The 15,997-nt window shown below is 37.7% G+C and overlaps 1 protein-coding gene across 1 annotated transcript in view; it reads left to right on the top strand.

The window, feature by feature from the left end:
• LOC149211759 (uncharacterized) overlaps positions 1 to 11,665 on the top strand; it is a 78,922-nt gene extending 67,257 nt beyond the window's left edge. The window contains exon 6 of the mRNA XM_089388473.1: positions 10,430 to 11,665. Within this exon, the coding sequence (XP_089244599.1) occupies positions 10,430 to 11,665 (1,236 nt within the window). The remainder of the gene's footprint in view (positions 1 to 10,429) is intronic.
• The last annotated feature ends 4,332 nt before the right edge of the window (positions 11,666 to 15,997 follow it).

The following is a 15,997-nucleotide window of genomic DNA, read 5'->3' as shown; positions in this document are numbered from 1 at the left end:
TGTGTCTATTGAAGAAAGAAGTACCCTTCGTCTGGGATTAGGTAGCGCAAGCTTCCTTTGATGATTTAAAGGAATCCATAATGAAAGCATCATTAATGTATGATCCTGATTATCAAAAAGACTTAAACCTGTATCTCGTTGCAGCAGATACAACCATCACAATGGTTTTACTACAAGAAGACAATGGAATTGAACATCCTATATATTATTTGAGTAGAAACTTAAATGATACATAAAGCAAATATTCCTATGTTGAAAAGATGGCTCTCAGAGCTGTTCAAGCGATACAGAGATTTCGACACTATGTCCTCTTTCGAAAAACTACCATTTTGTCAGATTGCAACACCATGACTTATATATTATCGCGACAGTTCCTGGGGGGAAAATATTCAAAATGGATAGAAATTCTTCAAGAGTTTGATCTGGAATTTGTAAAATTCAAATCGAAGAAATCCCTGGTTTTCACAGAATTACTATGCGATCTCTCCCATTGTCGTCCAACGATGAAACATCCGAAGAAACCATCGCGGATGAATCTTTGTTTCTGATATCTTCAAGCAATCCGTGGTATGGAGATATAATCATCTATCTCCAAACCCAAAAATATAGGTCTAATACCTCTCACTCGGAACAAAAGCGTACTTGATACCAATCAAAAGACTACATGATCGTCGGTGATACGCTTTACCATCGTGGTGTCGATACAGTTCTGAGGAGGTGCCTCACCCATGAGGCGGCCGAAAAAGTCCTAAATGATTGCCATTCAGGCGCGTGTGGGGGGCATCAATCTGGTTACGCTACGGCACAAAAAATTTTACGAGCAGGATACTTCTGGCCAACAATGTTCAAAGATTGCATAACCGCAGTCAGAAGTTGCCATGCATGTCAAATTTTCGATAGCAAAACCAGAAGACCACCCACACCCCTGCAACCAATAGTTGTTGTTGGGCCATTCGCCAAATGGGGCATAGATTTCATGACATGTAACCCCACCTCGACCGGGGGCATGGGTATATCATAGTCGCAGTAGACTATTTTACCAAATGGGCCGAGGCGATGCCTACATTAAACAACACCGGCAAAACAGCTGCCCTTTTCTTTTTCAATCATGTAGTCGCCAGATTCGGCGTTCCACAGGCCATAGTCACAGATCATGGATCGCATTTTCGCAATCACATGATGGTTGAATTGGCTGCCAAATTGGGGTTGTCCCACGACATCTCTACTCCATATTACCCGCAAGCCAACGGACAAGTTGAAGCAATCAACAAAGTCCTGAAGCAGATGCTGCAAAGGATGATTGGAGTCCACAAAAGGAGTTGGCACCTAATCCTGTACTCAGCCTTGTGGGCATACCAAACATCGGTAAGGAATGCAACCAGGTTTACACCCTTTCAACTGGTGTATGGCCTAGAAGCAGTCTTACCAGTTCAGTGTGAGATCTCGTCCCTCAAACTCGCAGTCGACCTTCTCCCCGAAACTTTAGAAGAGGAGGCTCGTTTCTTGGAACTAATCTAATTGGATGAAACCCGTCGTGATGCCGCTTTGGCTAACGAAGCCCATAAGAAACGAGTCAAGGCGCAGTTCAACAAGAATGTCAAACCCCGTGTCTTCTCAGAAGGTGACTTGGTCTTACTTTACGACCAAGAATCCAATAAATTGAGAGAAGGTAAATTCAATATTTGTGGATGGGCCCCCATATTGTTAAGTGTGTATTAGCAAAAGGGGCCTACGAGTTAGTGGATTATGACGGGATTCCACTGGCGCAACCCCGTAACGGGTTGTACCTTAAGCGTTACTACGCATGATCAGTGTAGTAACCCCTATGCTTTTGTTACATTTTTGTTTTCGCTAAGAGTAATTGTTTTGGTCAAGTAATCCACTTTTTACATTTGTTGCAGATGTCGAACCTATTGGAATATTTTGTTGGATATGCCGACGGAGCGAGTCGTAGTTCACGAAACCTATCTTCTGCAGCCTAGGCCATTTTTTATCCAAGCAGAGAGTTAGTAAGTTTTAGAGGGGTATGTATTGGTTGGTCAACAAATAACATCGCTGAATATAGCGCATTGATAGAGCTTCTCTCTGATGCCATCTCACATGGCATAAGCCGACTTGTCGTCAAGCTAGACTCACAACTCGTCATCCTACAACTCAATGGTATCTACTCCGTCTGAAATCCAGCTATCTATCGCATGTTCCTAAGGGTCAAGATTTTGGAAAGGCAATTTGATTTTATTCAATATCAGCATATTTCCAGAAACTTAAACACATTAACAGATTCATTGGCAAATTATGTGTTAGATAGACATTTGCAACATTCATAAAAAGAATCATTTCATCAATATTTGCATTAGGATCATGTAACTTAACCAAAATAAAACTCCGAAAATCAAATATATATATATATATATATATATATATATATATATATATATATATATATATATATATATATATAGCTATATAGCTATTTATGGTTTACACATAATGTTCTGTAACCAAGACAAAATTGGTCAATTGACCCAAAACTCAAAATGCTAGGGGGCACCCTAGTCTAATGATGCTGGTGATAACAAGTCACCACCTGTGCAATCATGCGTAAAAGCCTAGTCCATCTACTCGGCACGCTGGTAGTATGTCGCTGCAACCTCAGAAGCAGCTCGTCATTCCTCATGTCCGGAATACCAAGAGTGAGGCCTTCGACCTGATCCTGCAATGCTGAAAGAGTCTCAGCCACGTCAAGGTCGCGAAGGATAGCCCTTCCCACAACCTCTCCTACTGGAGCGGCAGCTGGCACTCTCAAGCATACTACTGGCCGAACTGGTCCAACATCTGCATGAGCACATGAGTTTTGATTAGTCCTGATAGAAGAAAGCACAAGAACATTATAAAAAGAAACGATAAACAAAGATATGGTTAGAGAATTTACCGATGACACCCCACTGCTCGCCAGCCGGCAGTACCAAATCCGGATCACCCCGGAAATCCATACCAGCATATTGATACTTGGAAAAAACCATCTCCTGACAGTTGAACCACTCGAAGAAGGTATTAGAAAAGGAAACCTGGGACTGACCAGCATGTCTAGCCATAAGGTTGACCCATCTCTACATCCGTGGCTTAGTCGGTGGAGGTAAACCAAGTGAAACATACTGCGGCTGCATCAGCGGGATCTTTTCCAAGGCAAAAGCGGTCAAAATAGAACCATATCCAAAGTTCTTCAATCTTCCGTTTTTCACCTTGGTCAGTTGTTCTTTCATCACAGAGAGTACTTCATCACACCAGTTGAACACCTTTGGTTCAAGGCATTCTAAGGCATATTGCATATAAGACCAGTTGGCCACATGAAGAGCCGCACTACTAGCCAGTCTAGCAAAAGTGAACAGAATGGTCCTCGAGGACCTGTCAGTGACATCTCGAATATTGATCTTGCCGTCCTTACTCAGCTGAGATCCCTCTCTGCAATACCTGCGAATGTAATCTCTCACAGATTCACCCCCACGGGCCAAACCTGATGATGAGATAGGGGCACCACGCCTCGATAAGCCGATCAAAAAATAGATGTCCACGACAGTCAAAGGGATGGACTTACCCCTAATCTAGAACACATGGTTGGTAGGATCCCATGAATCGAGAAAATATTGCAACAAGTTGATTTTTTGCCTCATGCTAGAGATGCAGAAAAACTTGAACAGGCCACAGTTCCGCAATGTATTTACCGTAACTGGATCATGTAAAGCAAGCATGTCCTTTTCTTCATGCTCACGTTCTCACCATGTAACAGGAATTTTGCTCTGATGAATCTCTGAAAAGAAATAAGAGGAGAGTCAGGATCCTGATTTGGTGAAAAACAGGCAAAAATTTCCATGAAAAACTATGCACAAATTTCCCTCGTTTCGCCCATCGCACCCCCAGCAGTGTTCTGGGTGGGATGCATGTTGATTGGCCAATGGCCAAGCTAGCATGCATCACACCTTTCAATATAGAAAAGGTGTGATGGAGCCAGGGCGAGTTTTTCAAACCCCAAAGGCTCAAAAAAACCAGAAAACATGCTCAGAATTCAAAAAGGAAAGAATGAAACTGAAGAGCTCAGGTTTAGCTCCTACCTGGTCCAGACAGTGCCAAGAATCGTCCACAGAATCTCCCGGAATCAGCTAGTGAAAATCAAGGGGGAAAGCACCTCCAAAGCTCCAACAAACCAAAGTTCAAATGAAATGGTAAAATGAGAGGTAAAAAACCACTTTTAAATTACTTTTCACGTAATTCAAGTAAAATATTAGTGTTTTGACTCATTTTTCAAGCATATATTATTCATTTCTAACTAGTTTGATGAAGCAATAGGCAGTACAACTTTTGAAGGAACAAAGTTGTCAATGGTAAAATCAAAGTAATCAATGACCATTATATCGAGTCGTTTTAACGCAAAATTCAAGCTCGTTAAAAAATAAACATAAGCAATGAGCAAACGTTCCCCCAGAGTTTAAGCTCATTAAAAAATGAACCAAATTCCGGTAAATAACCATCGTGAATGCATTATCGTCAGCATTTGAAGCCTTGGTTGTGTTCTCATCATCACTTCCACTCTTTATTGGCCAATCATTCACCTCCATTTGATTGTTTACCCTTTTCAAGGAACAGTTGCGAAAAGTGATCCTATTAGCCATCCTTGTGACACTGCCGTGATCGGAAAATTCCAAACCTTACCTCGAATTAGTTGCTACCTGAATTTATCACTCATTCCTCGAAAAACGAGTCTCCTTTAAGCTCTTTTCATCTGACTCGTAAAATATGAAAAGATTGTCGAGCAATTTGCCTCTCCAGCTCGTTCAAGTGACCGGAAGTGCTATCCTTTCTTTAAATTTTAATCTTTTTGGACCTGAGGGATTATTACACAAAAAGATCGAGCGCTTGTTTTGTTCGGCTCGTTAAAATTACCGAAAATTCATCCCTTTTGTATTATTTTATACTTTTTCGGACTCAAGGGATTATATGATGAAAAAGGATTATTGGAGTTTTCTTTACTTCCTTTTTCAGACTCTCTAAAATTGAAAAGGACCGAGTTATCTTTGTCGTTAAACTCGTTAAAACCGAATAGCGACAAACTTGTCCATACAGAGAAGAACGAGTTTCACTATTGCTAGGCTCGTTAAAACATAGCGATGGGTTTGCCCGAAGAGAAAATTATAGAACAAGCATATGTTATCCTCCTCAAGCTTGACAAAAATAAAGAGGTACTGGTCAGCAATGACTGGAGAAAAATTGGGAAGAAAATTTGAAGAAACTTTGTTGGTAGCAAGTCGCTCTTGAACATGACACTTTCACTCCGCATCTGAGTCGGGTTGGGTTGTTCCGTTCACCGGTAATATCACCATTGGTCCATCACACCATCCATATTTGGGGTTGACGCTACCAATCCATCATGTCAGTGTCGCCAATATGTTCAAGAGAAGTCACTCAGAAAATTCACCTGTGTCTCATCCACTGCAATACATTTACGCTCCATTCTTTCATGACCGCCACCCTGAACCATATGTCATCAGTTCGTTTTCACCTCCATTAAAATCATTTGCTCCGTTCAGTGTCATTGATGTGGGATTCACTAAGGCCCTCCTATGACGGATCGCTTCTTGTCGACATCAGCTCATTATCCAGGAAGTCAATCTAGGAACAACCCTTTCAGTACTTTGATGTTTGCATTCCTCAATGGCAAGTTTCTCACTTCCGGCAACAGGTTTACATCAATGGTCTTCGACTGAAAGATTTTGTGTGGTGTTCGACGCCAAGTCCCTTATTCACACCATGTGAATTGTACTGTATTACCTTGAGGGTCATCATCATTATCGGTGATTCCTCTCGTGCCTGTTAACAGCTTACATCATTAGCTGTTAATCAGGTGATGTCTTTCCATGTTCGACTCCAGAACATCTCTCACATGGATCGACTTGTACTTTGAGTGAAGATCGAACAAGATTGAAGACCCCGGATCTAGTTTCATCCATCTTGGCTGCGATATATATTCAGGACAATAAAGACATCAAATGTACATCATTGCTGCACAGATAATCATCCAATCCAAGGGATGATGGCTCTACCGGAATCATCAGTCTGCACTCAGACGATTGTCTGTCTTATGTACATGAAAATGAATTTATAAAGCTGAGCATGGGAATGCCCGCCTCAGCTAGATCATGAAAATATAATGAAGATAATGTGTTGTATTGTATCTTATTACAGGTCGCCTTCCAGCTCGAAAAAACTTTGGATCCTCATGATAAAGCATTTCACCCGACATCAAAAGATTAACGACCTAATACTTTAGGGGGAAACTGTTATAGACATTTTTGGGCACTGCAACCCCACTCATAAATGTCCATAAACCAAGCACTCATAAGTCCCTAAAAGTGTTTTTCCAACCCCTAAAAGAACAAGGTCAGCTGATTACATCATCTCCCAAAAGTTCTCCATGAAAAACTACTCAGAACTGGTCAAAACTGGACCATCTCACCTGCTCCATGGTCAAAGTGCACTGCATCCCACCTAAATGCACACGGGAGGTGCGATGCATACTGAAAATCCCTTCTATGGGGTGCGATGGGCGAGAGTGGACAAATGGCAGGGTCAATCTGCAAGGTGGAGGATCATGGAATCTTCCAGAAACTTCTCCTGTGACACTTGCCTCTCTGCATTCGCACAGGGATGAGTAAGAGATCATCAATCTCCAAGTGGAATAACGAACTATCAGAGAGAGGACACTAATCAAATCTCAAAAGTTGACTCACCCCCCTTACAAACATCTATATATGGATCCCTCATCCCAGAGATCCAAAGGCTGGAATTTTGCATCTTGTAAGGAAGCACTGCTGGTTTCTTGGTGCAACATCATAGTGTTGGGTGATCTAAGCTTTTCATGAGGTGAAGAAGGGCTTTCTTGCTGAGAGGATGACGCTGGGTCAGAACAATTGGTTGTAATCCTCTTTGCTATTCTTGATTATTAATAAAGCTATTCAAGTTTTCCTCCACATTCTTGTATGATTGATGATATATGCATTTGTGTGGTCAGTATATATCTGGCCCTTTATTGTTTATGATAGTAGATCTCTGTTCTTGTATAGTGTTATGCTGCTTTGATTCCACAAGTTCTCTTTGAACCTGGGTAGACGAGGAAGCAAGTGGCAAATACCTATCAGAAGGGAGAGGAATCAAGCAAAGAACCAAGCGCAAGACAGAGGTTGGTCTCCCTTCTTTCCCCTCTTATCTACTTCTCATAAAGGAAAACGAAAGTGGTTTTAGTTTGTTTGTTTCTAAGGTAACTACCAGCTTTAGTGGGACTAGCAGCTCTGCATAGACACTAGATTTCCGAATAACAGCCTAAGGGTTTTTCATGTTGCTAAATCCATATATATAGTGAAAAAACTAGTTTAAATAATACAAATCAAGATTTCACCTCAATTTTTTCCACCAAATTCCAGCACCAAAAACTCCAAAAAAATCGAACTATAGACAACTCTATTCATATATAAAACTTGACATGATACATATGATGATACATATGATGAAAGGTCAATTGTATTCCATTGTCGTAGTAGTTTTTCGTTTTACGGGAAAACGGTATCATGGAGTGTTGTCATGGAGGTATGTGTTAGCTATTCTTATTAAGTTTTGAATGTTACATCTAAAACAAAAGAAAGCAATACTTCACCTTAAAAGATAGCCTTGCTTTGGAATTATGTTGTACATTGTAAGCATTTCATTATCATTTCTGGTTTAGATTCGTAAAAGTGGAAGGGTTAGAGTGCTCCTTACGAGTTACACTTACCATTGTTCCGCCCGCTTGGATAGATTGTGTTTATCTAAACTTTTTGATTTCGATTTTTCAAAATTATATTTAATAATAGAACCTAAGTAATTTAAAAATATGATAAGTTTTGGAGTATTTTAATAAAGAAATACGGTAGAAAAGTGTAATTTTAGCTAGATATTTTGTGATTGACAAATAAAAATGAGTTTAATTATTTTATATTTTGTTTTTATTTTTTATTTTTTATTTTTTAATATATATATATATATATTAAAAATATGATTTTAATTATTTTAAATGTGTTTTTAAATGTATAAATTACATTTGTTTCCTTCTTTTTAAATGTATTAAGATTATGCAAATTAAATAACTAGAATTTATAGCAAAATTGATAAAAATATATATCAAAAAATAAACTCTAGATTACTCTCAACTAAACAATTTTTGTTGAGATTGTGATTTTTAGTTGTTTAAATTTTTTTCTTAAATACATAAATAAATTCAATCTTAAAAAAAATTTTAGGAATTTGAGTCATGTGGACTATTTAGCTCATTTCAAAAAATGGGCTATAAAACATCCTACTTAAGGACCAAAATATAAAAGAGTTAGACTATACAAGTGTAGTTTAACTATTCTATATTTTAGTTTGTTTTGTCAAAATTTAACAATAAATTTTTTGTTGAGTTTAAGCTTGTGTGATCCATATCAAGTTTTTTGAGAAGATTCTTTGGGGTAAATCACATTCGAATGCATTTGTCGATTGGTTTCAAACCAACAGTTTGTTTTGTCAAAATTTAACAATAAATTTTTTGTTGAGTTTAAGCTTGTGTGATCCATATCAAGTTTTTTGAGAAGATTCTTTGGGGTAAATCACATTCGAATGCATTTGTCGATGGGTTTCAAACCAACAGGTGTGGTTCATCTTTAGGACAAGTTGAAGATTCAGATGTAGGCTACATAGTTTTAGATGTTTAAAATATGTTTCTAAATGCATAAATAAATTTAGCCACTTGAGAAAACCAAAGAAATCAAGATTTTGCAAATTGCCTAGTTGATTTTAGGGAAAATTGACGATTAGATTACAAAGAGTCCACTTAGGCTAAGTGTTTTACTTTTTAACTATTTGAGCTAAAAAATATATTAAAAAACCTTGAGATGGTGATTTTTAATTCTTTAATTTTTTATATTGTGATTTTCAATTTTTTAAAAGGCCTTTTTAATGCATAAATTCCAAAATCTTGACAATTTTTATAGAAATTTAAATTAAATATCCAGATTAAAAATTTTGGATGCTAAATTCTTTTTGATAATATTGAATCTACTTCCATCATAAAAATATGATTCACACACTCCCATAATTAAATTTCTTAAAAAAATTTCTCGCGAGAAAATTTCACCCTAAGGACGAAATTGTGACCCCGTTGCAAAATGGCAATTTAAAGTAAGGTTGACCCGGAAATGGCAAAACGGAAAAGAGTTGAAAAAATGTCACGAAATTCAACGCTGGGCGTACCCGTTGGCATGAGCAGATTCACTGAGGGAGGCATTTGTAGAATAAAAGATAGGACCCGTAAAAGCAGTTGTCTATAACGCGATTTTTTGAAAGTTTTTTTGGTGGATTTTTCCGGTCAAAATCCGGCAGGAATTATTGGAATCGCAAGTTTGATAGCTAGTTTCTGCACAATGAAAGCGTCCCAGGGGTTTTTCAGGGTGCTGAATCCAAATATGCAGTTAAAAAACCATTTTAACTGCAAGAAATCAAGATTTGACCTCAATTCTTCCGCCAGATTCCGTCACCGGAATCTTCAAAAAATCGCATTATAGACAACTCCCCGTAAAAATGCCCCCGAATCCAATGCTGAGCAACCCCCGGGCTTAGTAGATTCAGTAATATACGCGTGGCCGGTAAGGACCACGGACCGGTCCACGTGATATGCTACGGAAATTTTCATGTGAAAGCGTCTGCAACTTAATAATAATATATATTTTTAATCAATAGAGTTAACTTATACAACACAAACGGAATAAGGATTGCAGAGAGTATTTTAGACTATTTCCATCACACTGAAAACGTCTCCGACCTATTTATAACAATATATATTTTCAATCAATTGAGTTTCATGGTTGACACTTTGATCAATCAAGGGTTACATATATAATTTTAGAATATTTCAGCGTGTTCCAACGTATTGACGTTGGCATTATATATCATAATTTACTGGGAACGTGCTGGATTCGTTAAAGGTGTTGACCCAGCAAAAAAACATGACACTATCCTATTGAGCGCAATATAAATGCTGTGTATACCCCATAGTATTCAATATATCTAACGAACTGGCATGGAGCCAACGTGCTGGATTCGGTGTTGACCGAGGAGACAAGAGGAAACTTTCCTAGTGAGCTCGCTATAAATGCTCCGCGTATACCCAATAAGAATTCAATATATATGACGAAAGGGCTTGGAGGCATAGAGTCAGTTGAATTTGAAACTACAGAGGGAGAAGGAGACGGGTGATTTATTGCTGTCTCGCGTCACTGTTGGAGAACCCCTATCCCTGTGTCGGCTCAACAACAACCGCAACACAGAGGTAGTTTTCTAAAGCATCAACAAGTTTCATCACCACCAGATTATGAACATGGCTTGCATAGTAGCACGGAGTTCTGCCTCCTCCATGGACTCCTGCAGGTCTCCCTCTATTCACGATTCTGATATTGAAATATGGGCAGCTTCCTCATGGAATCACGGTTTACAGAAACCCAACAGCAGAGGCGACCAGGCCGGTTTTCTTGGAGCTCGGCTGAGTTCCGTGTTGATCACCAGAGACAAGAATCTACCACGGAATGAGAACGGCAAGAACCTGATCAAGCGGGTGCAGCAGAGGACGGTCTCTCAGTGTGTAAATTTGCCGGAGGAGAACGGTCCGCTTGCCCGCAAGTGCCCTTCGCCTCGGCTCAAGAGTAAACGCCCGCAGAGGCTGGATATTCCGCTCAACTCCCCGAGCGTGTATGCCCGCTCCGCCACAGTGCACCAGCGGAAGGAGGTCAATATTGAGGGTTTTCATTATGCGATGTCATGCAAACAAGGTTCGCGAGAATTCATGGAGGATACGCACAAGGTCATTGTCAATGTTCTTGGTGACTCCAAACGTGCCTTCTTTGGTGTCTTCGATGGTCATGGCGGTGGGAAAGCTGCAACTTTTGCTGCCGAAAATATTGGGCAGAATATTGTGGATGCTATGCTCCGCATGAAACAAGAAACAGACGACAATCTTGAGGAGGCTGTTAAAGCTGGTTACTTAACAACAGATGCAGAGTTCTTGAAGCAGGAGGTTAGCAGCGGTACTGCTTGTTTAACAACTCTAATTGTAGATGGTAACCTGGTGGTTTCTAATGCTGGGGATTGCCGAGCAGTCATTAGCAGAGATGGTGCTTCTGAAGCCCTTACGTGTGATCATCGAGCTGGAAGAGAGGACGAGCGACAACGGATAGAAAATCTCGGTGGAATTGTGGACCTCCGCCACGGTGTTTGGCGAGTTCAGGGATCTCTAGCCGTAACTAGGGCAATAGGCGATTCACACATGAAAAAATGGATAACTGCTGAACCTGACACCAGAAAGATTGAAATTACTTCCGACTGCGAGTTTTTAATTTTAGCATCGGATGGCTTGTGGGATAAAGTCAGTAATCAAGAAGCAGTGGATATTGCTAGGCCCTTTTGCATGGAGAAGCAGTCTAATTCGACACCATTTAGAGGAGGCCCTAAAGTTGCTTGCAAAAAGCTTGTAGAGCTAGCAGTATCCAGAAAATCTCAAGATGATGCTAGTGTGATGATAGTACAACTCGCGCATTTTCGCAGGAAGTAGAATAAGACTGGATGATGTGAGGAAGGAATGCCATCCAAAAAGATCTAGAATAAAACTGGATGAGGTGAGGGAGTTATGCCACCCATACAGTCCATTTTTGTACAGCACCACAAATTGACAGTTCCAGGTCCAATGATTCGTTTCAGAGTTACTCTTCAATTCAGTTTCGATGATGTTTGCTTAAATTTATGACAAAATTTACAGAAGAATCAGGGTCTTTCAGTTAATTCAATCTTTTTGAAAGAGTAAAATTGTGGGTGCCGTTCCTTTTGAAATCATGTTGAACGATACTCTCGTTAGCATCAAAAATATCCAACGTTGATTTATTAAACATGTCATTTTAATTAATTTATTTGCTTTCGGCAGGGTTTAATTTTTATTGGATTTTAGGTTTAAATATTATTTAAAAAATAAAAATTAACTAAAAATGGATGAAAGTGGACTAATCAAGTATGAAAGTGGAGTAAAAGTACTAAGTATATCAAATTTTATAAAAAAATATTAATAATAAATGTATCAGTAATTTAATTAATATTTATTTTTAAACCAGATTAATATGCAGTTTTTCTGTTTAGTATTTGTTTTTTATGTAAAAAAAAAATTGATAGCAGAACTATAAAAATTCTGTATGTGTTTAAATATTTAAAAAAAATAATAATTATTAAAATTGATGATTGGCAAGGTTCCATTTTGTAAGCAACATTATAATAGTTTAGATTTTTTTTAGGTATTTACTTTAGAATATTAAAACAAATTTTCAAAATATTAAAAGAAGGTTTTTAATTAGGGGGATGTTTATAGTTGGATTTACAAAGCTAAGATTCAGTAAGTGTTTAGTTAAAACAATGAAATTTCTATTTCACAAAAAAAAAAATTATAACAAAAATTTACACAACAAACGTCATCAATTGGCTTATGTTTGTTGTCCATATTCTTAAATAACTAATACATCTACAAATGCTTATAAGCCTTTACCTTGCATTATTTGACAACTTGAGATTTCAAGGTTTTATATGACTCTTACACAAGTTGCACCTATAATTAAGCTAGCTATTAAAGGTAGGTAAAAATATTTGAAAGAAAAATATTTAATATCATAAAATCAAGATAGCTATTAAAGATAGGTAAAAATGTTTGAAAGAAAAACATTATAATATTAAAAGAACACATAATTAAGCATGAAAAAAGTATTAGAAAAATATTTATAAGTAACTTAGATTGCATTCTGAAAAATATATTGATATTGTTATAGAAAGTGATAGAAAATCACAAATGTGTTTCTTGGCTTTTTTTTTTAATTGTTGCAATGGTATTGAAGTCCTAGTAGTAAGGCTTAAAAAGTGATTTCGTTAAATATTTCCCATTATAGCTTAGAAATGTTTTATTTAAATAATGACATAATAATTTTAGATATTTTTCTTATATTAACTAGATTATATATGTTAATATTATATAAAAAGTGAATCTAAAGTAATTTCACATTCAAAATATCATATATATATATATATATATATATATATATATATAACTACCAAAAAATAATATCATAAAATAAATGTGATTGTTAAAAAAATTCAAAGATTTGAGTAAACTTTGTAATTATTTTCAAAGTTACACATTAATTAAAATTCAAACATGAGTTTGACACAGTTACAAATGAAATTTTCGTAAATATTGAGGTTTGATGTGTGTATAATTATGACACTTGGTGGCATATAGTTTCTTTTTTTTCTTTTTTCTTTTTTTTAAATAAGTTTTATTTCTAACCAATTCTATTTATAATCTCATAAAATTAGTCATTTCATTAAGAAAATAAAAATTCAAATTTAAAAAAATATTTTTTATTTTCAAAATATTTAATTTAGTAGTTATTTTTTTCAAAACTATTTTACAAAATATAATTAAAACTTTAAGAAAAAATTCAAAATAAAAATATTTTGAATGTAAAATAATTACAATACATAATAATTACAATATATAGCATAACTTGCAATAAACAAATATAAAAATATATTTATTTCAATTAAAATATTAAACAAACAATTTTATATGATTTAATTTAATATATTTATTTTTAAAAAATATCTTTCATTCATTTTTATTTTTTTGTTAAGCTTGGTGGGACCATTTCATTTTCTATTCAAACATAGGCAAATTTACATCACATAGATTGGCTAGGTGGCCTCAACTTGCCCCGGAGGGAAACCAAGTCTCTTGGCCACTTATCTGCATTGTAAGTGATCCAAAAACAATAGAGTTTTAATCTCTCTAACCAAGCTATATATGTCTCTATTTCATGTCAATATTCTAGATTTATAGCTATACATATACTTGCATGAAGAAAATTAAAAGCTATCCGCATATAAAACAAAAGTAAACATAGGGAAATGACTAGCCCTTCTGCTCCTCCGAGGTCGATTCCACAGGTGTCGGGTCCTTAACTGTTGATCCAGGCATCTCAGACAGTTCTAGGATGCATGGAATGTGTCTTTCAATTCTGTCCAACTTGATGTCTTGCTTATGGAGCTGGAATTGAATTTTCTGCAGGTCTTGCTTGTAGCTCGACATACCTTGGAGTGAAACCGCCATGCCTACCGAGATTTTTTCCATGGATTTGCCCAACAGGCTCTTCATCAACCAATAGAGATATAAGGTCTACTTGAACTGTGTGATTCTTCCTCTGGTGTTGCCCGGGTCTGGGACTAAGGTCCTCCAATTTTCCATATCCTCCTCTGTCTCACTGCCCTACTTTATTTCCTCTTCCCACTCTTCTAACAGCTTCCGAATTCCCTCATTAGTACCCTTATGGTAGGCCTCAGCGGCTTCAATGATAAGGTATTATACCGACTTTCTTACCCTATGGGGCTCTGATGTACTCGGCTCCTTATCTTTCCTAGGGGTTTGTCCCCTCCTTCCTCATCCACAACCTCTCACAGGACGAGCCATATCATAAATTCCTGAGACCTATTCACAACGACAGTTCGTTAATCTAAAATAATTTGATATAATTTGGTTCCTTCCCTGAATTGCATTTCCGGTGAGATAAGCCACGTCATGCTCCTCCTCAATCCTTTCCCTATCGAAGTCGGAGCCAGGATGGCCAAGAGAACAGTCCCAAGAGGGGGTCTACCTCCAACAACACTCTGTCACTCCCCTCCTATATACCCAATACCTTATAGTCACAATCAGGTAAGCCACCCCTTTCCAAATCCAAACACGTGAGCCCACCCTCACTCCATCAGATTTCCAAGAAGAAATTGGTAACCCTTCCCCCTCTGCCTAGGAAATTTTAGCGTTGCCACTCTCTTTTTCATACTCAGCTTTCCACTCTAAGTCCCTGGCATTTCCATATTCCTAGTGGGATGCCCATTATCCCAGCAAGTGCTTTGGCTGCAGTAGCATGCCCTGCCTCCTATGCACTGTGTTGACTTATCCCCCCTTCCCTTAGTATCCATCTCATTGTCATCTCTCACGTGCCTTCTACGGTCATCCCCACACCAACTTCAGTTAACAGAACCCGAGTTCTCCAAACCAGACGGCACAAGGTCAACACAACAGAGGCCATAGGAAATACCGGGCAGACGCAAGATATAAACACATAACCAGGCAATTGCTACCAGTTGCCTACCCCATTGCCACCAACAATTCTCAACCCCCCAATTAATCTTCCTATTGTCCCCCCTCTCCCATCAGTAAAATCCCAAATAAGACGTCATTGCAATGGAGGCGAAACGCCAAAAGACATACCCGTATATAGATGCAGGTCATCTCCAAGCTTAGAGCCGAAAAAGTCGTCGCCTTCTCGTTCCTCTGCAGCACCTCCTTCTTCTGCAAGCCAAAACTCCAACTTCGCCCTCTTGCCTGTCGTATTCTCCTTTACATCCTACCTCGCCTCCTTCCCTTCCACCTTTCCCACCACCCTTGCATACACTCATGCCAAAGGTCACCACACTCATCACCTTGACCTTGTAGGGGGCGACAGTACATTTCTCAAAGGTACATATCATTACTATACCCAAACTATCCCAACCACCGGCTCGCACCCCAGTCGGAGTATCTTTCATTTATTTTATAAATATAATTTTATAAAAAAATAATAATAATAAATTATATTTTTGATATAAAACCAAAATACTTCCTACAAAACATGCCGGGTGAACTATGCAATTAATTCTAATTAATAAGTATTTAAAAAAAAAAAAATTATATATTTATTTTAGTCAATCCTTTTTAGTGGTAATAAGTAAATATTTAATCTGTTCATATATTAGGCACTTTAAATTTCCATGCCCATCGTCTATTTTTTTCTAATTGTTTTATACAGAATTTTCC

Source organism: Pinus tabuliformis, chromosome 1_1, assembly GCF_031772625.1.
Source record: "Pinus tabuliformis cultivar Carrire ecotype Pingquan chromosome 1_1, CPIR1, whole genome shotgun sequence".
NCBI lineage: Eukaryota > Viridiplantae > Streptophyta > Pinopsida > Pinales > Pinaceae > Pinus > Pinus tabuliformis.
The sequence above is the reverse complement of the archived record's forward strand: the minus strand, read 5'-3'. Positions and strand labels throughout refer to the sequence as shown.